This window comes from Urocitellus parryii, chromosome 1, assembly GCF_045843805.1.
Source record: "Urocitellus parryii isolate mUroPar1 chromosome 1, mUroPar1.hap1, whole genome shotgun sequence".
NCBI classification, from domain to species: Eukaryota; Metazoa; Chordata; class Mammalia; order Rodentia; family Sciuridae; genus Urocitellus; species Urocitellus parryii.
In genome coordinates this window covers 15,892,843-15,914,142 of record NC_135531.1, presented here as the reverse complement: position 1 = coordinate 15,914,142, position 21,300 = coordinate 15,892,843, and the positions used below count along the sequence as shown (strand labels likewise).

Sequence of the window (21,300 nt, the reverse complement as noted above, 5' to 3'; positions counted from 1 at the left end):
GATCTGGAAGAATCAATATTGTTAAAATGTTCATACTACCAAAGTGATCAATGCAATCTCTATCAACATAACATGCACTTTCTTCACAAAATAAGGGGGAAAAAAATCCCAAAATTTGTACGGAACCACAAAAAACTTCAAGTAGCCAAACCATCTTAAGCAAAAAGAACAATGCAACTACAGATCATCATATTAAGCAAAATAAGCCAAAGAAAGACAAGAACTGCATGTTTTCTCTCATATACAGAATCTGATGCGGGGGTTGGGGGAGAAAACATGAAAATAGAAGGGAGACTTCTATTTTCTATTAAAAAAAGAGGAAAGGGATCAGGGGGTGAGGTGAAGAGAGTAGGAAGGGCTACAGGGGGTGGAAATGATTCAAGTTATATGCATGCATGAACATACCATGATGAAACCTATTGTTCTGCATTGTCAACATGCACTAATAAACAGAAAAGAGAAGAAAAAAGCAGGAGGCATTACACAACCTGACTTCAAAATACCTTACAAAACTATAGTAATTAAAAACAACATGACATTGGCATAAAAACAGTCACATAGACCAATGGAACAGAACAGAGATCCTAGAAGTAAAACCACACATCTCCAGTCACCTGATCTTTGACAAATGTGCTAAGAACATGCATTGGAGAAGGGAATTTTTTCAATAAATAGTGTTGGGCAAACTGGGTAAACATATGCAGAGGAATGAAATTAGACCCCTACCTCTCATCAGTTCTAAAAAAACAGACTAAAGACATAAATGTAAGACCTGTAACTATAAAACTAGAAGAAAACAGAGAAATACTTCAGGACATTGGAATGGGCAAGTCATTTTTGGATAAGACCCCAAAAGCACAGGAAACAAAAGCAAAGGTACACAAATAAGATTACAGTATACTAAAAAACTTTTGCACAGCAAAGGAAATAAGTAATAGAATGAAGAGACAACCTACCGAATGGGAAATATTTGTAAACTATACATCCGACAAATGGTTAATATTCAGGATATATAAGAAACTCAAATAATAGCAGAAAATCTCACATAATCCAATTAAAAAATGGGCAATAGACTTAAATAGGTATTTCTTAAAGGAAGACACACAAATGGCCAACAGATATATGAAAAAATTCTTAACTCACTAATAATCAAAGAAATGCAAATCAAAACCACATTGAAATACCGCCTCACTAGAATGTCAAGTGATATCCTTCTCTACACAGCTAAGATTATGAGTGAGTAGAAAAAACAATAGCAAGTGTCAGTAAGAATGTAAAGGAAAAACACACACTGGAGGAGGTGTAAATTAGCACCACACTGAGGAAAACAGTGTGGAGGTTCCTCAAAAACAACAACAACAACAACAACAACAAAAAACTTAACAACAGAACTATCTTATGGTTCAACAATCCCACGACTGGATATATATCCCAGGAAATAAAATCTCTGTGTTAAAGAGACATCTCTACTCTCATATTTACTGCACCAATATTCACAACGGCCAAGAAATGGAAACAACCTAGTGTCCATCAACTGATGATTGAATAAAGAAAATATGGTACATCTACACAATGGAATACTATTCAGCCATAAAATGGATGAAATCCTGTCATTTGAGACAACAAGCATAGAAGTGGAGATCACTGTGTTAAATAAAGTAAGCCAGGCACAGAAAGACAGGTACTGCATGATCTTATGCATGAGAGGGATCAAAAAAATTGGGTTCAATCCCCAGCACCGCACACACATACACAAAAGTTGTTCTCACAGAGGTTGACAGTAGAACAGTGATTCCCAAAGGCTTGAGGGAGTAGAGGAAAGGAAGTGATAAAAGAGATTGATAAATGGGTGCTGAGTTAGAGTGAGACAAGAGCAAAACGTTCTGGTGTGCTATTGCACAGCAGGTTGACTACAGAGAATGATAATGTGCTTCATATTTCAAAAAGATAGAAGAAAAGATTTTGAATGTTTCCAACATAAGGAAATGGTGTTATAAGAAGTGGATATATTTATCCTGCCTTGAACATTACAGAATGTAAACATGTACTGAAACATTAAACAACATGTACTGAAACATCAAAAACCCTATAAACAAGTACAACTTTTATATATCAGTTAAAAACAATTATAATGAAAAGAAGGAGTGGTACTAAAATGTAAGAGAAAACACAGATATCTTTCATTGTATAAAGGTAGGAAAATTAGCACTTTTTTTTTTGCAAAAGTACAAGAATTCATCTTTTTTATTTCTGATTTACCCACATGAATTAAAATAACTAACTAGGGTCTTCTATTGTATATTCTTGTTAATATACATTGAAAATTCTATGGATGTTAAAAATGCTACCTGACAAAGAAGTTAACTCTTCCACATTGAAAAGGGAAGGAAGAAAAAAAAGAAAGATGAAAGAACAGCTGATTAAGAACTGTTTGCAAATACTTAAAGTGTAAACAAATCCCTCTTTTCTACCTTGATGAAATTGGAAAACTAATTAAAGATGCGCTTTCCAAGCGAAGTATTACTGGGAGACTTCTTTTTTTTTTTTTTTGTTTCCAAAGGGAAACTCAGAAAAGGTTAATAGACAAAGACCTTGACACAGAAACACTTATTATGTGGATAATGAATTATGCAACTTTTGTTTTTAAGAAATTTGTTATGCACTGATAAGTACAAGCCAAGCATGTAGCACGCATAAAGTTATATGGAATCTACGCATGACTATCAAATAATTGTTGTTAAATTTGTTTCTTCAAGATGGGTAGTTGCAACATGAATGTATTTTCCTCTCCTTGCAATAATATTCCATTTTAAATAGTAGACTGGTTCTTTAAAAAGGGTCTGAGAATTGAATCTTTCCTCTGTTGTTTCAGAGACGCTATTACTTTTACTTTGGTTAACTTTAAATGGACTCAGTTGTCCATTAAACCACTGGGTTTAAAAATAAGGAAGCATAATTTCTCCACCTGTGGCTCACACTTTTGAGTTAATCAAATTTAACCACAGCTGACATATACTCAAAGAACAGTGACACACCCCCCCCCGCCCCCCCCCAGGGACTTTGCAGCAAGTAGCTTGGAGCTCAAGCCTGCCCTGTTTCCAACAGCTTCTGCTGGCTCCTCACTCTCCTGCTTCAGACTCCTGAGCCAAGCCCTGGCCCATGAGTCAGAGCAGGGCTCCTGCTCCCTCCTGCTCTCATCGGCAGGCACCCTTCCTTCCACTGTTGTACACTGCAAAGGTCAACTCCCAAAATGATCACAAATTAATGGTTCACGTCCTGTAAACACACATCCGGGAGCCTGTGATGTAGCACAAAAGGCTGGGTTAGCTCACAGAGACACTTACAGCAAAATCACACCCAGTGCTCTTTTGTATGTCATCCACTGTCAAGCCTTCCCAGAGCTCGATCAGAGTCAGCCCTTTCTTACTGTCCACGTCAAACACAGCCTGTGGGAGACAAGAAAATGACAATGACAATTCTCATCACCATAATTATTTTACAGTATAAAACAAATAACCTCCCGAGTTTTTTAAAAGACAGACAAGATCTAGGACAAAAGACTCTGAGAATCAGCAATGAAAAAAATGTCAACTTTAAGCCTATAAATGAACGTCAACTCCCTAATCAGCAATTAGATGCAGAACACTATTGGTGTGGAAGAAACAACTGTTTTGACTCTTGGTGGCATTTGTTAGTATTGTAACCCACCCAAGACTAACACTTTTGGTGAAATGATCTGAAGAAAGAAAAAAAATGAAGAAAGGGAAGGAGGGAGGCAGGGGATACCTGAATGGAAAAAGGACAGGGATGATTAAAAAAAAAATGTTGATAGATGGTGTTGGGTGAAGAATTACAGGAAACAAGATAGGGTATTCTGAAATGCCTAAGGGTATTCTGAAATGCCTAATGGTAGTATAAAAAAAAGAGTTATCCTGGCTATGAAAAACAAGAGAACCAGTCCATGTAACCATTAAACTATGAACTGTTAAAACGCTCCCTTTAAAATCTATGAAAATACTTACATCCCAAGAGGAGAGTATGAAAATCTCCTCCGGTATGCAAATATGATGCAAATCAAATGAAGACGCTATGCTCAGTGCAAGCATGAGGCACCAACCTCACCTTGAACATTTAGTTGCTACATTCTGGTCTAAAGTCCCAGGTGATGGTAGTGACAATTGCCACAGCCTAACCTTTGTGGAAAGGAAGGCATTCAATATGACCTTCCACCTCAGCATTCCTGTCTACTGATGGGAAGCTCTAAGCACAAGAACCGCTTCCCTGTGACTTTTCCCCCTACTTCTGCAGCACTCCTCCAGTACATTAGGCACTGTTCCCTCTTTGAGTTCTCACGGTTAGCTTCCTCTTTCTCAGACTTGAATGTTATGCTTCCCAGATCTTTCTTCTACTCTGGACTTAATTAATTCAAACATTATTTGCAGGCTGAGAATCTTTATTTTCTTCTTTTTTCCGAGTCCAACTCTGAACTGTCATTTTTAACGCTCCTGGCTAGAAGGCTAATATCAGAACACACAAACATGTATAGGAAAGAATGTTGCTTTTAGAGCTGGATGAGAATTACAGCTCTGCTGCACGACAGCTGAGCACCTCTTGGTGAACCTGTCTTTGCATCTATAGGCATGTATCATGAAAAACACACTCCCCAAGACTGTGATGCAGTCAGATACAATAAGAAAACACACTCAAAGTACCAGGCCACAGACACAGCAGGGCCACGGTACAGCCATGTTCTTACTCCTAAGCAGCTTAACTCATCATTGCTGTGTGAACCCAAACTCTAAAATGATTACTATCTGCAGGTGATTGATATTTTCCCCTAGAAGCAAAACTTCCCAGGACCGGAGATGCTTGCCTTCCCTCTTTGCTTGATAACCTGAGAGATTATATTGAAAAAGGTAGTTTACTCTTAAGGGGAAATATTTTAGCAAATATTCCTTTTGTTTGCACATTTTTAAAATGCTCCTTAAAAAGAACTATTTTTTTTTTAGCAGAAATGTGCATTGGTAATTTAGGAATTCCACATATTCCGTTAACTTACTTCATCTAAAATGACTTTTTTTTAATGGACATTCCCCTTTAGAGAAAATGTGTCTAGAGTCCTATTCAAAATTATTCACTTGAATTATGAAAAACTGTAAATTTATAAAAATGGAACAAATAAAAAAAAAAGGACCTCTGGATTATGTTATTACGAGCAAGCACAGAGCTGATTTAGACAGATTTAGGCATAGTGAATATAAGGTTTCAGTAATCAGGGGGATTAAACTTACAGCAAATTGACTCATTGCTTTAAAAAATTTTAGCATCTTTATCAACCCTTAATTATTTCCCATGATATATTAGAGAGCCAACCATCTATTATTTTTAAAAAGAGGGAAACTTACTTTAAAAATATTTAGGAAGATTTCCACTTAGTGCTATAAGCTATAAATAAAAACTTGATAAAAAATGAAGACTAAAGCCTAAAAATGACCATGAATTATTCTATTATCAAGAATAATTCTGGGCTGTGAGCTGTGGTGCATGCCAATAATCTCAGCTACTCGGGAGGTTGATGTAGGAGAATCACAAGTTCAAGCATGACCCCGTCTCTAAATAAAAAGGGTTGGGGATGTAGCTCAGTGCTAGAGCACCCCAGTATTCAATTCCCAATACTGATATAAAAAATACTGAATCAAGAAAGTGCCTCCTTTACAGTTGACTTATGGGAATTCCAACATCTCAACACCTGAAACTCAAATCTGGAACAGAAAGATGACTGCAATGCTTCGCTGATCTGAGCGTCTCTGGGTTGTACCAATGGCCAACGTTTTCCATTTAAGAAGAAAATTCTAGAGAGGCACTGAAATAGCTGGTGTGTTTTGAAGTCCCCCTATAAGAGAGGCAGAAAGCATTCAAGGAACAAATATAGTTCTTGGCTCAGTGTAGGGTCTATACTGTAACGTGCACCCAAATGATTAAAACTCAATTTTGACTGAGCTTCATAAAATGAAACCCAACGATTTGCACTAGGAAGTACCAAACCGGGAAGGCAAGGAAGTAAAGTAGGAGTGATGAATGTGCCCTTAACTCTGCATATATCATCCAGCTTGACATATTAATAGTCAAAATGTAGGGATCAATAAAACTCCTCTGATGATATACTCTCAGTGACCAAGGATAGCAGTTCGATTTTGTGTGTATATATTTCCAGAGAGTTGCCCATGAAAAATTTTACAATTGGAAACATTAAATTGATGAATTTTGCTATTCATTTTACCCACAGACTCAATTAATCCTATGACTACTGATGTAATACACTTTCAGGAGGTAATAAAGAATTCTAAAAATGCTTCTAAATAAAAAAGGCTGTGGCGGATATTGGAGGGAATAAAAAGGACAAAGGCTCCCTACCTTCTCTGTAATGATGCGGTTGACACACTCTTTGCCAGTCAGGGGCAGCGTACATTTCTCCATGATTTTGTGGACATTTCCCTGTTTAAAAGAAAGAAAGAAACATCAGAACAAGAAGTTAGGGAGAAATTCTCATTTAGAACTGATGTGACCACGAGACATACAGGAACTATCAGAAAGACTGTCTCCTAGGCACAGGCTATCTTAAAATTTTTGCACAGGTAAGATTTGACTTCCTTTCTGGAAGCAGCATCTGTCCCTAAAATAATTTAGGGACGGTGCTACGTGAACAGTCAAAGGCATACATGATTTCTTTGGGAAAAAAACCCTGCCACAAATTTGGACTCTTGGACTCTTGGGTCTTCTGATGTGCAATCTCACTTCTAATATCCAGCTTATTTTTTCCTTCCAGGGAATGGTCTCTAGGAAAACATGTGAGCAGCTATCTGCCAAGTATAGAAAGCACACATAGAACATAAAAGCTAAGGTCCCTTTTAAAAATAATACATTTAATTTCATTCGTTAAAATGCAATACATACCCAGAAAATAGCAGGATCTTGTCTTTCTACCCAACAGGAATCCATTCCTTTTTCTTTTCTTTTCCCCTCATTTCCTCTATATTTCTATACGTTTTCTTCTTATATCCACATTTACAATTATGTTTACCTTGCTATTTGTGTCTTGACTAATTAATTTTATTTATTTATTTTTATTATTATGTGGTGCTAAGGATTGAACCTGGAGTTTTGTACATGGTAGACAAGTGCTCTATCACTGAACAACATCCCCAGTCCTTGGCTAATCAATTTTAAACATTACCTACTGATTTCTTACCATGGTAGAAAAGGACTTAATTCTCTTACAAATGCTACTCCCACCCCCTACTGTGCCCTCCATCACTTCAATTCTCCCATCTGAACATGTCACAATTTGTAGTTAACTCCATAGTCAAAATTTACATCATTCTGACCTATGACCATATAAAACTGATCACTGCTGGGCCACGTGGTACAGCATATTATGATTATAGTTACTTTTTTACACAGCTCTTTGCTCTTCCTGGAGTCTGTCTGAGCTTCTGTTTGCTCATTATTGAATGTGAGCTGGTCTAAATGCATGTTTTCCAACTTTCAATTAGCCACAGTACCCTTTCTTCACACATAAAACAAAAAGCAGGATTGAGAGTGGAAACCAGCTTTCTGACTTTCAGATAATTTTCTTCCGATTGTGATTAAGCTCCTTTTTAAGTATCAAGCACCAGGAACCTAAATTGCTACTTCCCTTGAGACTGAAGTCTAACTGGTCACACTCTGGATCTTCTCTTAAAAATGACAAATGCTTCTACTGCTCCCTTCTAGATATAAGCAAACCACATACCATGTCACCATTGTCTTTAGCCATCTCATTTTTAACCCACTGGAATACTTACCTGCTACCTAGTTTATATCTCCCCCGGAACTTGCATGAGACCAAGTATATGATCAGAGGCAATGAATTTCTGATAACTGTGTTAAATTAAGATTTTACTTCTTGAGGTAACCAGTTGATTCTGAAACAGCATTAATTTAAAGGTTTTGGTGTACCTTACTCAGTGTGAGGCATAGAAGGTATTCAATAGGTTTGGAGTGAATAAATGAATGAATGAATAGCAAAGGAAAGAGAAGTCTATTGGACATCTTGGATGGACTTTTAAAAATGGACAAACTCTATTATCTTAATTCATTCAAAACTAGTGCTAAATACACATGAAATACACAGACATCATACAAGAAAATTTAGAGATATAGAAAGAGAACCTTACTTTCAGTTCATTTCTAATTATCTATTTTCCTTTTGAGATTTCAAATCTGGCACATATCATGGAAGCTAAATTGAACAGATGATATTAATGATGAATATTCAAACTTCTACAGTTGTCAGGCCTTCTTACGTTTAATATAGCTCCAATAAGGCACGTCACAATGAATTCCAAGCTTGACTTCAAACAGGGTGAACAATCTGTAGGCCTCTGAAGAACATTTTCTGCAGGGAACTCTTAATATTGTTCTCATTATGTGAGCAAGGTCTACAGTACCCTTTCTTCACACACATCTGATGTGAAAGCAGCCACTTGGATTTTAATGAACAACCAATTTCATTTTAGGAAAAATCATGCTTTTCGACTGATAGCATCAACTGTGTCCTATGATAGAGACCTTTTATAGATCATTTTCTGCATAAACAAAATGACACAGTGGTAAGAAGTATGTGCTAGAGCCAAAGGACCTGACCCTTTTCCACACTATCTGTGCAAGATCCCTGTGCCCATGCTTCCTCATCCACCTTTTTTCACATAGTTACTGACAGAATTAAGTGAAATTCAACTGTCTGGTAATTAGCAAGTACTCAATAAATGTTAGGTGGTATTGTTTATATACTTTATATTTAACATTTCTATACCTACCCAGGGAATTCAAGGTCCTTTGTGAAGTAATCTGACATAGAATTACACATAAAATGGCCTAAACACAACTCCCGAGACCCACAAAACTAATTAAAACATGATTCATATTTGGAGGCAAACTGTAAAGCTTGCCTAGGAAAATGGCGTCAAGTATAATCTCATAGTTAGAACAATGTAGCTAGATGATTCCATTCACATTTAGCTCCAAGACATAGCAGAGATTAAGGGAAGAGAGAAAATGAGATGCAGAAAGATTTTAAAATGTCACAATTGCAATATTCAACAACAGATTAGCCATGAAGATAAAATACGGCTGACTCCCACTTTAGTACTCGGCTCTAACTTCGCGGGGCTGAGCCTTCCAGGGTGGTGTGGCAGCTGCATATATTAGTGATTCACAAAGAAGGAACAATTGCTGAGCTTATAGCGTTTAAAAATAAACCCTAATAAAGACAGGCAGTAGAGTGTGGCAACAAAGAACACTATATGAGGAACCCAAGGACCTAAACTTTGCCATTAGAAAGCCCGAAAGCCATTCTCTGCACTGTAGTGTTCTCTTGAAGTGCCTCATCCTCCTATGCAATCACTGTGGACATCAAATGGAATGTTCTGGAATGTATATAGCAAAATCCAGGGTTGTGGGGTCTTGTCCATCTTTATCTTTCCTCATTTTTCTTGCCTTCCTGTAGAAGAGATGTCAGAAAAGGCAGAGGAATGGCAAAGGACTGTTATGAGGGTTCCTCATTTTAGCCTGCTATTGTTCGTCGACTTCATCACAACCTTGATGAACACTTAAATCCATTTCTTCCATCTGCTTCCCTAGTTTCTTTCTTTCCCCTTCAATGGTTAGAGGCCTCATGTAAGACTTGTACTGACAGCATTTTAATTCTTTAGATGTCTGTATGAAATCCTAGACCTACATTCTACAGTAACGTACAACTCTGGTTAAGTGATAATAAATCCCCTTGCTATCATAACAAGGTCTAATGCTATCACAGAGAACTTGATCCCAGATAGCAAGCTCTCTTTTGTATAACAGAATGATTTTTGCATTTGATGTTAATGGTTCATTGACCTGAGGCAAGTATATAAGCTTTGTTTAAGATGTTGCTTTATATAAAAACTCATTTCACACTAATCATCTGTGTTAGGTACTTCCTAAATGTGGCTGCAATATATTTTTGTCTTTCAGGAACCGTCTTTAGGAAAGTCTTAATAATCAACTGCACAGAAGACACAAATTCCAGAAATCAGTTGTTCCTAAAAGAACTAAGCCTTTGTTAATGCTCACTGATACCTGGAACATGACCACCTCACGTCCCATCACCCCAGATTCATATGGTATCAACTTCCTATCTATCTTCAGGACTTGGTTCAGGTATTATCTTCTGTGAAGAATCTTCTCCAATATCTCCTATCTGCTGCCTGCACACCAGTGTCCCAAGGGCATCTCTGGTCTAGAGCATCCCTCTTGGGTGCTTCTGTGCCTCCTTCTCCCACTACCCGTGTTGAAACTGTTGGCATACAACCACCCTGCAACAGTTCTAGAGCTCCCGGAATGCTGAGACCATTCATCTTTGTATCTACAGCAATCAGTAGAGCTCTGGCAACACAGCGATCAATAAATTCCATCTGAACATTACATTTCTAATTCAAGGAACTCCTACAGAGTTAGAGCTATGAAATACCACAGGACTACATGCCTCCGGAGCACTAGAGGCTGCTTTCTAGTTTTTAGATAAGTACTTGTCCATTCCCAGCATCTCCAGGAGGAGCATGGCTGAGAGAAGCATGTGAAGAGGCTCACAAGACTTTAGGGAGACAGATGAAGTCATGATCAAGGGGAGAAGAAAAGATAATCCAGGACTGAAACAGGCAATATGCAAATTTAAAAGGGCAGATGAAAAAAGAATGAATTATCCTACCTCTTACACCTGTTCCTTTTTAGTCTTCAAGGTTTGCCATAATCTGCTAAAAAGAGGGGCTACAAGGGCTGAACCTGCTGAAACTTCGCCTACACATGGAAACCAAGGAAAGGCCTCTATTAGGACTCGCCAAAACATCACAAGAGAAGGCTGACAGTCCCCGTTTCTGGGCCTCTTCCTTCACTCCACTGATTTTTTTTTAAATACTTTTTTTAGTTGTACATGGACCCAATACCTTTATTTTATTTATTTATTTGTTTTTTATGTGGTGCTGAGGCGCAAATCCAGTGATTCATATGTGCGAGGCAATGCTCTACCAATGAGCCACAACTCCAGACTCTCTCCCCTAATCTTAATGCTCAAATCAAATGAATGTACTCGCAAATATAAAATATCAGGAAATATTGTATTAGAAAATCCATGACTGTCACCTCACTATGATGATTGACTGGTAACCAGAAGAGAGAAATGGAATTTGCTAAATAAAGAAGTCAAGGTAAACAGAATAAAAGGACAGAATGAAATGACTCATACTGAGTTCATCCTCATGGGATATTTTTGGCCTTTATACAGCACCTACTCAGTAGAGATTCTGGCAATCCACTGGGGACTTCGGTGGAGAGGTTCAGCTAACTGAGAGAACATTTGCAGTTACAAATGATCTTTATCGCTCATGCAATAACCGTTTGTGGTTACTGGGAATTCACAAGGGAAAAACTAGCCAAATGAGACAATGGATACAGCAAGCCATTTCCCTGAAAATAGTCTTCAGGGTTTTGAGGTCTTAGAATAGAAGGCCCTTTTTCTTCAGTATAACACAAAAATCACTATAGCAGCTGAGCCTTTATTTTCTCTGTAAAGGTTGCATCCTGGGGTCTCTACTGTCCAGAAGGCAGAGGTGACAAGAAATTACTTTCCCCTTCCAATCATGCATTGGTAAGCCACCTACGAAAGCTTCACTTAGCATTATTTTTCTTTCCACTTTTTTTAAATGTGAGTACTCATGCACATAAACTCAAAGTTATGGAATTTTAAGTTATGGGCTTAACTGAATTCTGGAAGACAAGTTTAAGAGCCCTCTGGCTGTTTGACTGTGTTACACCTTTTCATTCCACAGAATAATGTTTGGCAGGGGAGGAGGCATTTGATCACAAGAGCAATTAAAAGGCAAAATTATGTAATAATTTGATTTCTTACTTTCATTTTTTGGTGGTACTAAAAATTGAACCCAGGGCCTTGTGCATGCTCTATCACTGAGCCACACACCCTTATCCTGCCAGGCTATTTTTATTAATAGTCAAATTTTTCTCCCAAATGGATCCTAGCTACTATATTGACTAACAAACTACAAAAGAGTAATAAGCTTTGAGGTATGAAAATAAATTAAATCAGTTAAAACTATATTAATTAGGAATTACTATTCCTAGTCAAGGAATACTTTATTTACCTTGGGATACTTTTCAGCGTGGCTGACAATTATCTCAGGAATGATTCCCAAGAAAGGATTAAAACAATAAAACTTTCTTTTTTTTTATTTTTAGTAATATATTTGGTCTGAAAAAATATAATGAATAAACTTGAATAAATTTTTATGATTGTTCTTCACAGAAAATAAAAGAGAAAATAGTCTTCAAGATTTCTTTAAGAGACCTGTGCTACTAGACACTGATTAAACTAAATCAGAAAATCATTCCCTAAGATTTACTCCCACCTTCTTAACAATATAATTATGATTCTTTTATCCCTTGAGAATCCAGACCTCCTACTGTAATAAAAATAAAATCTAAACCTGTTTTAGAAATGCAGGCCTTATTTATGTTCTCAAAAATAGGTGGCCAAGGTTCTCTTGTTTACAGTAAATGACAAGTGTGACTGTTTCTTTGCTTTTGTGCTCTGGAAGTTATACTCTTAGGAATACATTTCCAATACTCAAAACTGAGAACAAAACCCTCGTTCTATGTTGTTCGTGGTGATGACATTTGCCAGAAAACTTTAGTAAAAGAAAATTGAGACCCAGAGGTAGGAAGCACAGGTTTGGTTTGGTTTGGTTCTTCATTTTCTGCTGCACTTTTATCAGCATATTTAATCCCTGTGGAATTCAGCTTGTCCGTCTTTGGAAGGGAAATAATAAGACACTGCCCTGTGTCTAGTTCTCCATCCCCTGCAACCCCGCTCTCCCTCTCAAACTCTGCCCGCACCCTTCAGCCCTGCCTGGAAGTGCTCCACACGTCCCACTGGAAACTCTTCATTGCCTTGCACCCTTCTTTCCTAGATGTTAATTCTTCTTTTCTATGACTCTTTCTCCAGGGGACTCTGAGCTGCCTAGAGGAAGGACCACATGTCACCAGCTATATCCTCAGACCCCACAATAGTACCAGCACATAGTAGGTCCCCAATGAATCAATACATTCATATAAGGAAATTCTATCAAATTTCAAGACAAAGCAACAAAAATATCCCTTTGGTCATTCATACCATCTATCTACATGCAGGCATCAGACAGGTGTTGTAACAAATTTTTCACAGAGACTTAGAAATCAGGTTTCTCGGGGTGGGATCTGTCTGTGAGAAGCCCGAGGTAGGACAGTGCTTTGTGTACAGTGGTGCTCAGTAAATACTTGTTGGCTCCATTAAGGCCATGTTAACTGTGCTCGGTGAAGGGAGGGTAAAGATCAAAAGGCGGCATGGGTGTCTTCAGACAGGGACTGGGAAATCACCACTTCTCTATTGGTCAAAAAGAGGAAGAACATAATTGGGTGAAAGGATGGATACACATGGGAATGTGCTGGAGCTGAGGCGGTTCTGAATCAACCCAGCAGAGCTGTCTGATAGGTAGTTAGAAATATAGTTCTAGATCTCATCAAGAGAATTCTGATGTGGAAAAAAAAAAAAGATTATGGAGCCACTCAGTGAAAAATAACAGTTGCTCCAAAAATAGTAGATGGCACCTAGGAAAGGTGTAAGTGGTAAGAAGACAAGGGGGCCGAGGATGGAGTTCTGAGGAGTTCTGGCAGGAGGGTATAAAAAAAGTACGGGCACCTATGGACCCCAGCTGGGGTGGGGGGCAGCTTTGCAGCCCTCTGCACATGGCTTACAACTTAAGCCCAAGGCTGCTGCTCTATTTAAGCCCTTTATCAGATGGATAGAACAAGGACTAAGGAAGTTTAAGTCATTGAAACCCTAACCCTAACCCTAACCCTAACCCTAACCCTAACCCTAACCCTAACAATGTATTTAAAGGACATGACTCAGAAATTAGACATCAGAAATGTTCAAATCCCACGGAACCAAGCCTGGTGGCACGAATGTATCTATATGCAGGGGAGTTTGTCCCCGGGCTACTATATGCCCTGGTAAAACTTGCAAGATTATAATAATGGAAGAGAGAAAGGTAGGTACTAAGGGCACAACTGTATTCTCGGATTGTGTTCCTTTAAGCATTTTACCGATATCTATCTCACCAAAGCAAGAAGGAATTCAGCCCAAGAAAGCAAGGGCAAAGAAAGGAGTAATCCTAAAACCTGAAGCTTTCTGAAAAGAACAGACCTGGGAGCTGCTGATGCAGAGTCAGTTTTGTAAAGAGGTGGCACCGTTCAGCATGATGATCACAGGCAGGACCAGACTGAATCAAAGTCCTAGCCCTGTCCCTTACCTGGACAAGCTTCTGAGCCATCTATATCCTGATAGTCCTGAATAATACTTCAGAGGGTCACTGGGAAACTGAGACTAAGCTTGTGTAGCCCCTGCCCAGCACCCCACACAAGGGACCAGGGCTATCACTCCTTTCTGCCCTTCCTTTCCCTCCCAGTTTTAGAGGGCAGAAGATGGGACATATGAAGAGATGGAAAAAAAAAAAAAGAAAAGAAAAAAAAGCTTTTTAAAAAGGGAGCATTAAAAAAGAAAAAGAAATAAAAAACCTGACTACTTCACAATTTTGCCTGGAACCCTCATTTCTCAGCCTCAGTGAGAATCATGCTACATCGCCAGTTTGATGCCTGCCCTTGTCATGCATCTGAAAGTCATACATCTGAAAGGTCATCTGAAGGCAGGGGTCAGTTGAAAGCAGCACCAGTAGGCAGCCAGGTTTGGGGGCTTTAGAAGTTGTTGGTCCCTACCCTAATGAAAAGAGCTAGTTGCAAAGGCTTCCAAGGAAAGAACTGCCTTTCTCTTATTAGAACAATTACAAAAAAGCATGCTTTTAAAGGTCAGGCAATGATGTATTTATAAATAATCTGCACCTGTAATTCTACAGATGAGGGAAAAGAATGAAAAGAAAGCTGCACCTAAAAAAACTGGTGGACAGGTCCACCCACTCACAGGGAAAAAAAAAAAAACTGTTGGCCCAAGAATATAATACTTCTTTTCTCAGGTTTTAAACCTTCATTGCAAATTTTTCACTCTCATGTCTTATGAAACACTAGGCATCATTCCCTTCGGCTGTGAACTGGTCATTAACTGGAAAGGTTACCAAGAGTGAGGAGCCTCCTCTCTGCCTCCATTCCAACCTACAGCCAAGTAACAGATGCAGGAAAGATGTGGCACAGTCAGTCCCCTTGAAGCCTAGAGCTGGGCCAGTGTCCATATGTTCAGGTAGATAATAATGAACAGCAACAGAACAGGTAGGTACACAGGTAAAATTTTGAGGGTGGTCAGAAGCGACACTGTTGGTTAGTTTTCAAGGTTACCTAACTATTATGTGTGCACAAACCATTACAATTCTTTTAACCACAAGTACATTTTTTATTGCTTTGTTCAAATGAAAGTATCTAGGGAAAAATACCAAACTCCAATTCTACTCTAAAACTCAGGGCTAATTTCCCCTCCGAGAGAAGAAGAAGGAAGAAAAGGTAAAAATATTTATCTTACTTCTGGAGAAAGCTTTAATAAGGGATTTCTGGTTCAAAGTATGAGGTACCATTTAGTTTCCACTTTCAGAAATTCTAGCTGAGGAGAAAGAAAAGACTTAGTGGGAGTGAGAGGGAAAGAGAAAAAGACAAAGAGAAAATGTGCTAAACACAGGCTTAATGTTTTGAAAATGAATGCACAAAAATAATCCAAAGTAAGTCAGACTTCAGTGCTTATGCTTCAACACTAAAGTAACAACAAAAGAGAAGTTGGAAAGAGTTTTCTCCAAACAGACATTATGTTCCAGAAAAGATATAGATTTGATTTGCAAGCTTGGCATCCTTTCACCCCTGAAATTAAGTACTTTGGATGCTTCTGCAAGGCACCTCTCAGAAGTCACCTGCATTGGCTCCATTTTTATTGTTCCACATTTATGCACCACTGCTCATTCCCACTGTTTACTAAACAATTTATGATAATTCATATTCATTGCAGTTTTCCCAACAAAACCATCTCAAAGCATGCATCGTTTTGTAACTGAATTCCCCCAGGGGAGCCAAATGAAGTGTGAATCTTCCAGCTCCATGATCTTAAGCAATGCTGCATCACTAAATAAAAGCAGGACAAATATACTACAGTGTCCACTCAGATTGGCAGGTCTCTCAGCGAGAACCAGATTTTAAAACTTAAAGATGACGATAAATAGAGGACAATAAACAAGAGACATAGAAAATGAAGATGGTACCACCCAATATCAGCTACAATGAAATCAGCAGAAGTTAGTGGTGAAGGTCAGGAAAGTGATTAAGTTGGTTGGTTCAAAGACATTGATTTGAGAACAAGGAAGAAAGTTGTAATTAATGACAGGACAGCTCCAAGGTTAGAAAGATAGGCTTTGGAGCCTCACCCAGGTCTAATCTCAATCCACTCTTACATGACCTCAGGCAAGTGATTTAACCACTCCGTGGTCATGGGTTTGTATACACAAACACTTGCAGAATGCTAACTGTACTGTTGACACACAGTGAAAAGGTCAATAAAGAGTAGCTCTGATTATTATAGGATGAAAGAAGAGAAAGAAGGTTGAAAACGAGCTTCCATGACATCAGTGATTTTTGCCCAGTCTTGGTCGCTGACAAAGCCTAGCTGTGCTTAGCACATATTGGCAATCCATATATAACCATAATTTACTAAAGTAAAATACTTTCCAGAATGAGAACACTTGCTATCACCATGTCCACCATTTTCTGACACCTTCTGGAAATGACATCTTGCAGATCTGTTAAGAGGTCATATTGTCCATCTGAAAACAACTGCTATTAAAACCTACACTCTGTTGTGCTTCTCATTTTGCACACAGTGAGCAACAACTATAATCATCTTAGAACCAGAATCAATACATCTGCCCCAATATTTTTTTACTGTCTTTGAAGACATTAAAACTTGTCCTTTCAATGTGTATGAAAGGCAATTATTTGAAGAACACCCCTAGATTTGGCTTCACTCAAAGTTAAACAACCATTTAGCCAAATAGTAATAAATAACTACTTTTATTGTCATCTTTCTCTCCAAATTATAATGCTATTACATTGAATAATATAAACCAGTCAGGGACCTTGGGTACTACATTTTGGTGTACTGTGAATTTCCAGAAGCAGGATTAGGAAAGCAGAGTACACAGTACCTTTGCAGAATGCTCCATTGTGACCACCACTTTGGTTTTGGCACTGGACACTAAATCCATAGCACCTCCCATTCCTTTCACCATCTTTCCCTGCAAAACAGAGACAGAAAATAAGTAACTCTATATCTTTCACTTCTGTCATAGGTAGGAGATCAAAATTAATTGCGAGAAGAAGTCACCAGAATAATGAAACACTCATTGAGTCTCCTGGCTTAGCACATGAAACTTCACCATCTAACATTTTGTTAGCCTATTATTCTATGGTTGAAGGACAAAGTTTAGTGTACATATTACAATGCTACTTTTATTTAGCATGGTTAACATGATTTTGTTGATGCTTTATTAGTAATAAGACAAACAGCGGATAAGAAAAATTTTAAGACATTTTCTAGAATTCTGGAAAAAAGTATCAGATTAAAATTCTAATACTCCTGACATTCACTTGTTTCTTTTTAAACACGGATACCACTAAGTCCTTCATTATAGACACTTTCAAAAGTACTCTTGGATATCCTATGGATTAAAATGACATTAGCCAGTAGACTGAGGCACTAATGGTGTTTCTGTAGTAACAATGTGAAATGTGGATCTAACACTTGTCATGTATCTTGCTCTTGGAAAAATAAAACAAACTGGAAAAAAATATTCCTATTAAGCAAAAACAGAAAATAGAAGCCGAGTTCAGGATCCTATTTTTGTCTGTCCATTCTGTCATTCATCATACATTTATCAGCCACCTTCTATATACCACATACTCTGAAAAATTCTGTCTATCCTGTCTCCTGGTTACAGAGTTTTGAAAAAAGCAAATGCTTCCAGAGATGATGAAACAAATTCTTACTCAAGTATATTGAAGAGAAATATCTTCTAACATTGAAATTTCCTTAAAATTTTATTTATTTTTTAACCTAAATCCTCCAACTGATTTGACAGTAAACACTCAGATCTGTCTCTCAGCTGTTTTCCCCTAATTTCAGAGCTCTAAGGAGATTAGGAAAGGCACTCAACACTTGGATTTAAAACAGGGTCTCGAATTTCATGATTTCAGAGACATTTTAGATGCCAATGCAACATTAGATGAGTGGTCCAAAGGAAAAGAGCAAAGAGTCACATGCTTTATGATTCAGAGCCGGCCGCTGGATGAGATGGGCGGCAGCAGGCAATCCTTAGCTGGGAGGGAGGTGTGTAGGGTCGTTTCAGACATGTAAGTTTGAACTGAAGCAGAGTATCTGTGTGAAAATCTGTAATTTTAAACTTCTACAAACAATATCTCCATTCTCCATCAGCTGCAACTTTAATAAACTGAGCATCAGGACATTATATTTCTTGATGGTATGAAATATGGATAAGTAAGACATGGAAGTGACCAGTGTCGGTCATAAATCCCTATGCTAAAGTTTGATAGTTTAGAGCACTGGAAGACACGAAAGCAACTTTATTATAACATGTTTCAACCTGTGATAGTAGGAGCATCCAGACGGCCCATGCTCCCAGTGTCCTGAGTGGATTCTAAGCAGGTGAGTGCTAGAAGACAGAAGCAGCAGCAAAGATGACAAAAACAAGCTAGTGTGCTTTAAAAAAAAAAAAAATCCCTTGATTAAAATACACCACAGGCAAATTTTATCTCCCGTGACACAATGATTACATAGGTAGAATTTATGACAGCTTCTAACAGAAAGCTTGTCCAATTTAGATAAATCTGATGTACACATTTTAAATCACTGTCAATTAGTTAAGAAATATTTATAGAGTACGTACTAGGTACAAAAAAATCTGTTCTAGGAGGAATATAACACACTTATAAAACATGGTGAAGAACCATCTCTTTATTTCTGGTAAAAAGAATATTCTTGCTTGACTCAATGTAAACGAACAGCCTTCATCACTCCAAGAGATTCCAGTGGTTGGATGATTCAAACCCCAAAGCACACACTATCAATCTCAAAGCCCTATTTTGATATGTAAATTAATTTGTTTCCAAGAGTGAAAAATGAACAAGATTGGGTACACAACACCTTGAGATCTATTCTGTTAGCCTACTATGTGCCACTGGCAAAACATCAAATCTCCTTGAATCCAAGTTCACTGCTTATAAACCAGAAAGAAGAGTATCTGTTATAATACACAGCTGGGTTGAGCACTCCATAGAATAATGTAGGGAAAAGTGCACGGTAAAGTTTATCAAGGTATTCACTTACATCCTCATTTGGAAAATTCATCTTAGTGAGCATCTAGCATAAGTCTGGCAATGTATTAAAGACCATCATAAGAGGATTCTTTTCTTTGAAAAGCTCATTATCTGGGGGAAAAAAGCATCCTTGAGAAATAGGAGATCTGAACCAAACTTTCTTGCTCCATAAAGAGCATTGCCTTCTTCTCCCTCACCATCAAGGTAAGAGCTAAGCACCTTTTCCATATGTCCTTGTATTTAATCCTATTACAGTGATTTCAAATGTTCTCTCTCCATCTCTCTGGATGGATGAATGGATGAATGAATACACAGGTATGTCCAAGTTCTAGCAGGACCCTGAGCATGAAATTGCTAACTGTGCCTGAGAAACAGCAATGGAAGGAAGAGGCTCAGGGATTTCACCAAGGAGATTGGTTCACCAAACTAGTTTGCCAGATGAGAAGAGCAATTCTGCAAAGGAGAAGAGCAGTATCTCCCAAGAGAATGCATTTCTAGCAAGTAAACAGTAAAACCATCAAATATTTGGTTTTCCTACTCTTTTAACATGTTCATTGCATTGAAAAAGAAATAAAGAAAAAAAGAAAACATTTGCCTCCATTTCAATTCCCAAAGGATTTCTGAAACAGTCAGTTACTAAAAGAAGACAAGTCATTCTATCTACACTGGCAGAAAAACACAGTTATGTAAGGCACACTCATCATTATCCCTCAAACTCAGCTTACCAGGCATTCTTTTGGGACCCAGCCACTTGCATTTCCCAGCTCTCTACTGCAGTTAGAGGTGGGGTTGACCATGTGCCTGAGTTATAGACAATGGAGGAAAAGGAGGTAATAGTTATGATTTCCAGGCTCCGGCCCATAAAATCTCTTATATGCATTTTCTCCTCCTCTTTCACCTCTGTAATTTGGACACTGACATCCAAGGTGACTGGATGATGATTGAGCTTCCCTTATCCTGGGTCTTTCAATTACCATTTATTCAGAACCACACTGCACTATTCAATACCAATGAAAAAATACATGTGTAGAGTGTTAAGCCACAGAAATTGGAAGCCTTATTTATTACAGCAGCTAGTATAACTAATACAATGATGTGGTGCCCAAATGACTTAAATGAAGAGGGGAGAATTCTGTGTGGAATTAGAGCTAACTGTTATAGCTGCATGGCAGAAAGGTGCCTGAGCCAGGTTCTTAAGCAGGTGATTGGGTTATCAGAGCCTTAACTCAATCAGTGAATTAATCCCCTGATAGGGATTAACTGGGTGGTCACTGAAGGCAATCAGGGTATATATGGAGGAGGTAGGTCGTTGGGGGCATGCCTTCGGGAAATATATTTTGTATTTGGCGAATGGAGTTTCTCTCTGCTTTCTGACCATCATGTAAGCCACTTCCCTCCACCACCTTCTTCCGCCTCTTCCGCCATGTTGTTTTGCTTCACCTCAAGTCCCAAGGAATAAAACTGGTCTTGTATGAATTGAGACCTTTAAAACTATGAGCCCCCCAAGTAAGCTTTTCCTCCTTAAGATTCTTCTTGTCAGGTCTTCTATTCACAGCAGCGAAAAAGCTGACTAAAACAGTGGGTGTGTATACTACTTCACAAAGGAAATGACTATACCAGATATGGCCCTAGGTACTGCAATCCAAATGTCCAGTGTACCACTTGATATTTATAGTGGCACAATATACTTGTTCAGCAAATGATTAAGTAAAGGAAGGAATGGAAGGGATTTTGAGAAGTTAAAATTAAAAAACTGAAAAAGATATAGACCCCACCCCCTTTCTCATCTTCCTCCCCCCA

At 38.2% G+C, this 21,300-nt stretch overlaps 1 protein-coding gene across 1 annotated transcript in view; it reads right to left on the bottom strand.

The window, feature by feature from the left end:
• The window catches only part of Oxct1 (3-oxoacid CoA-transferase 1), a 133,447-nt gene that overhangs the window by 9,078 nt on the left and 103,069 nt on the right, over positions 1–21,300 (bottom strand). Inside the window, exons 14-16 of the mRNA XM_026410246.2 lie at positions 17,313–17,402; positions 6,415–6,495; positions 3,345–3,446 (exon numbers count right to left, since the gene is read on the bottom strand). Of these exons, the coding sequence (XP_026266031.1) occupies positions 3,345–3,446; positions 6,415–6,495; positions 17,313–17,402 (273 nt within the window). The remainder of the gene's footprint in view (positions 1–3,344; positions 3,447–6,414; positions 6,496–17,312; positions 17,403–21,300) is intronic.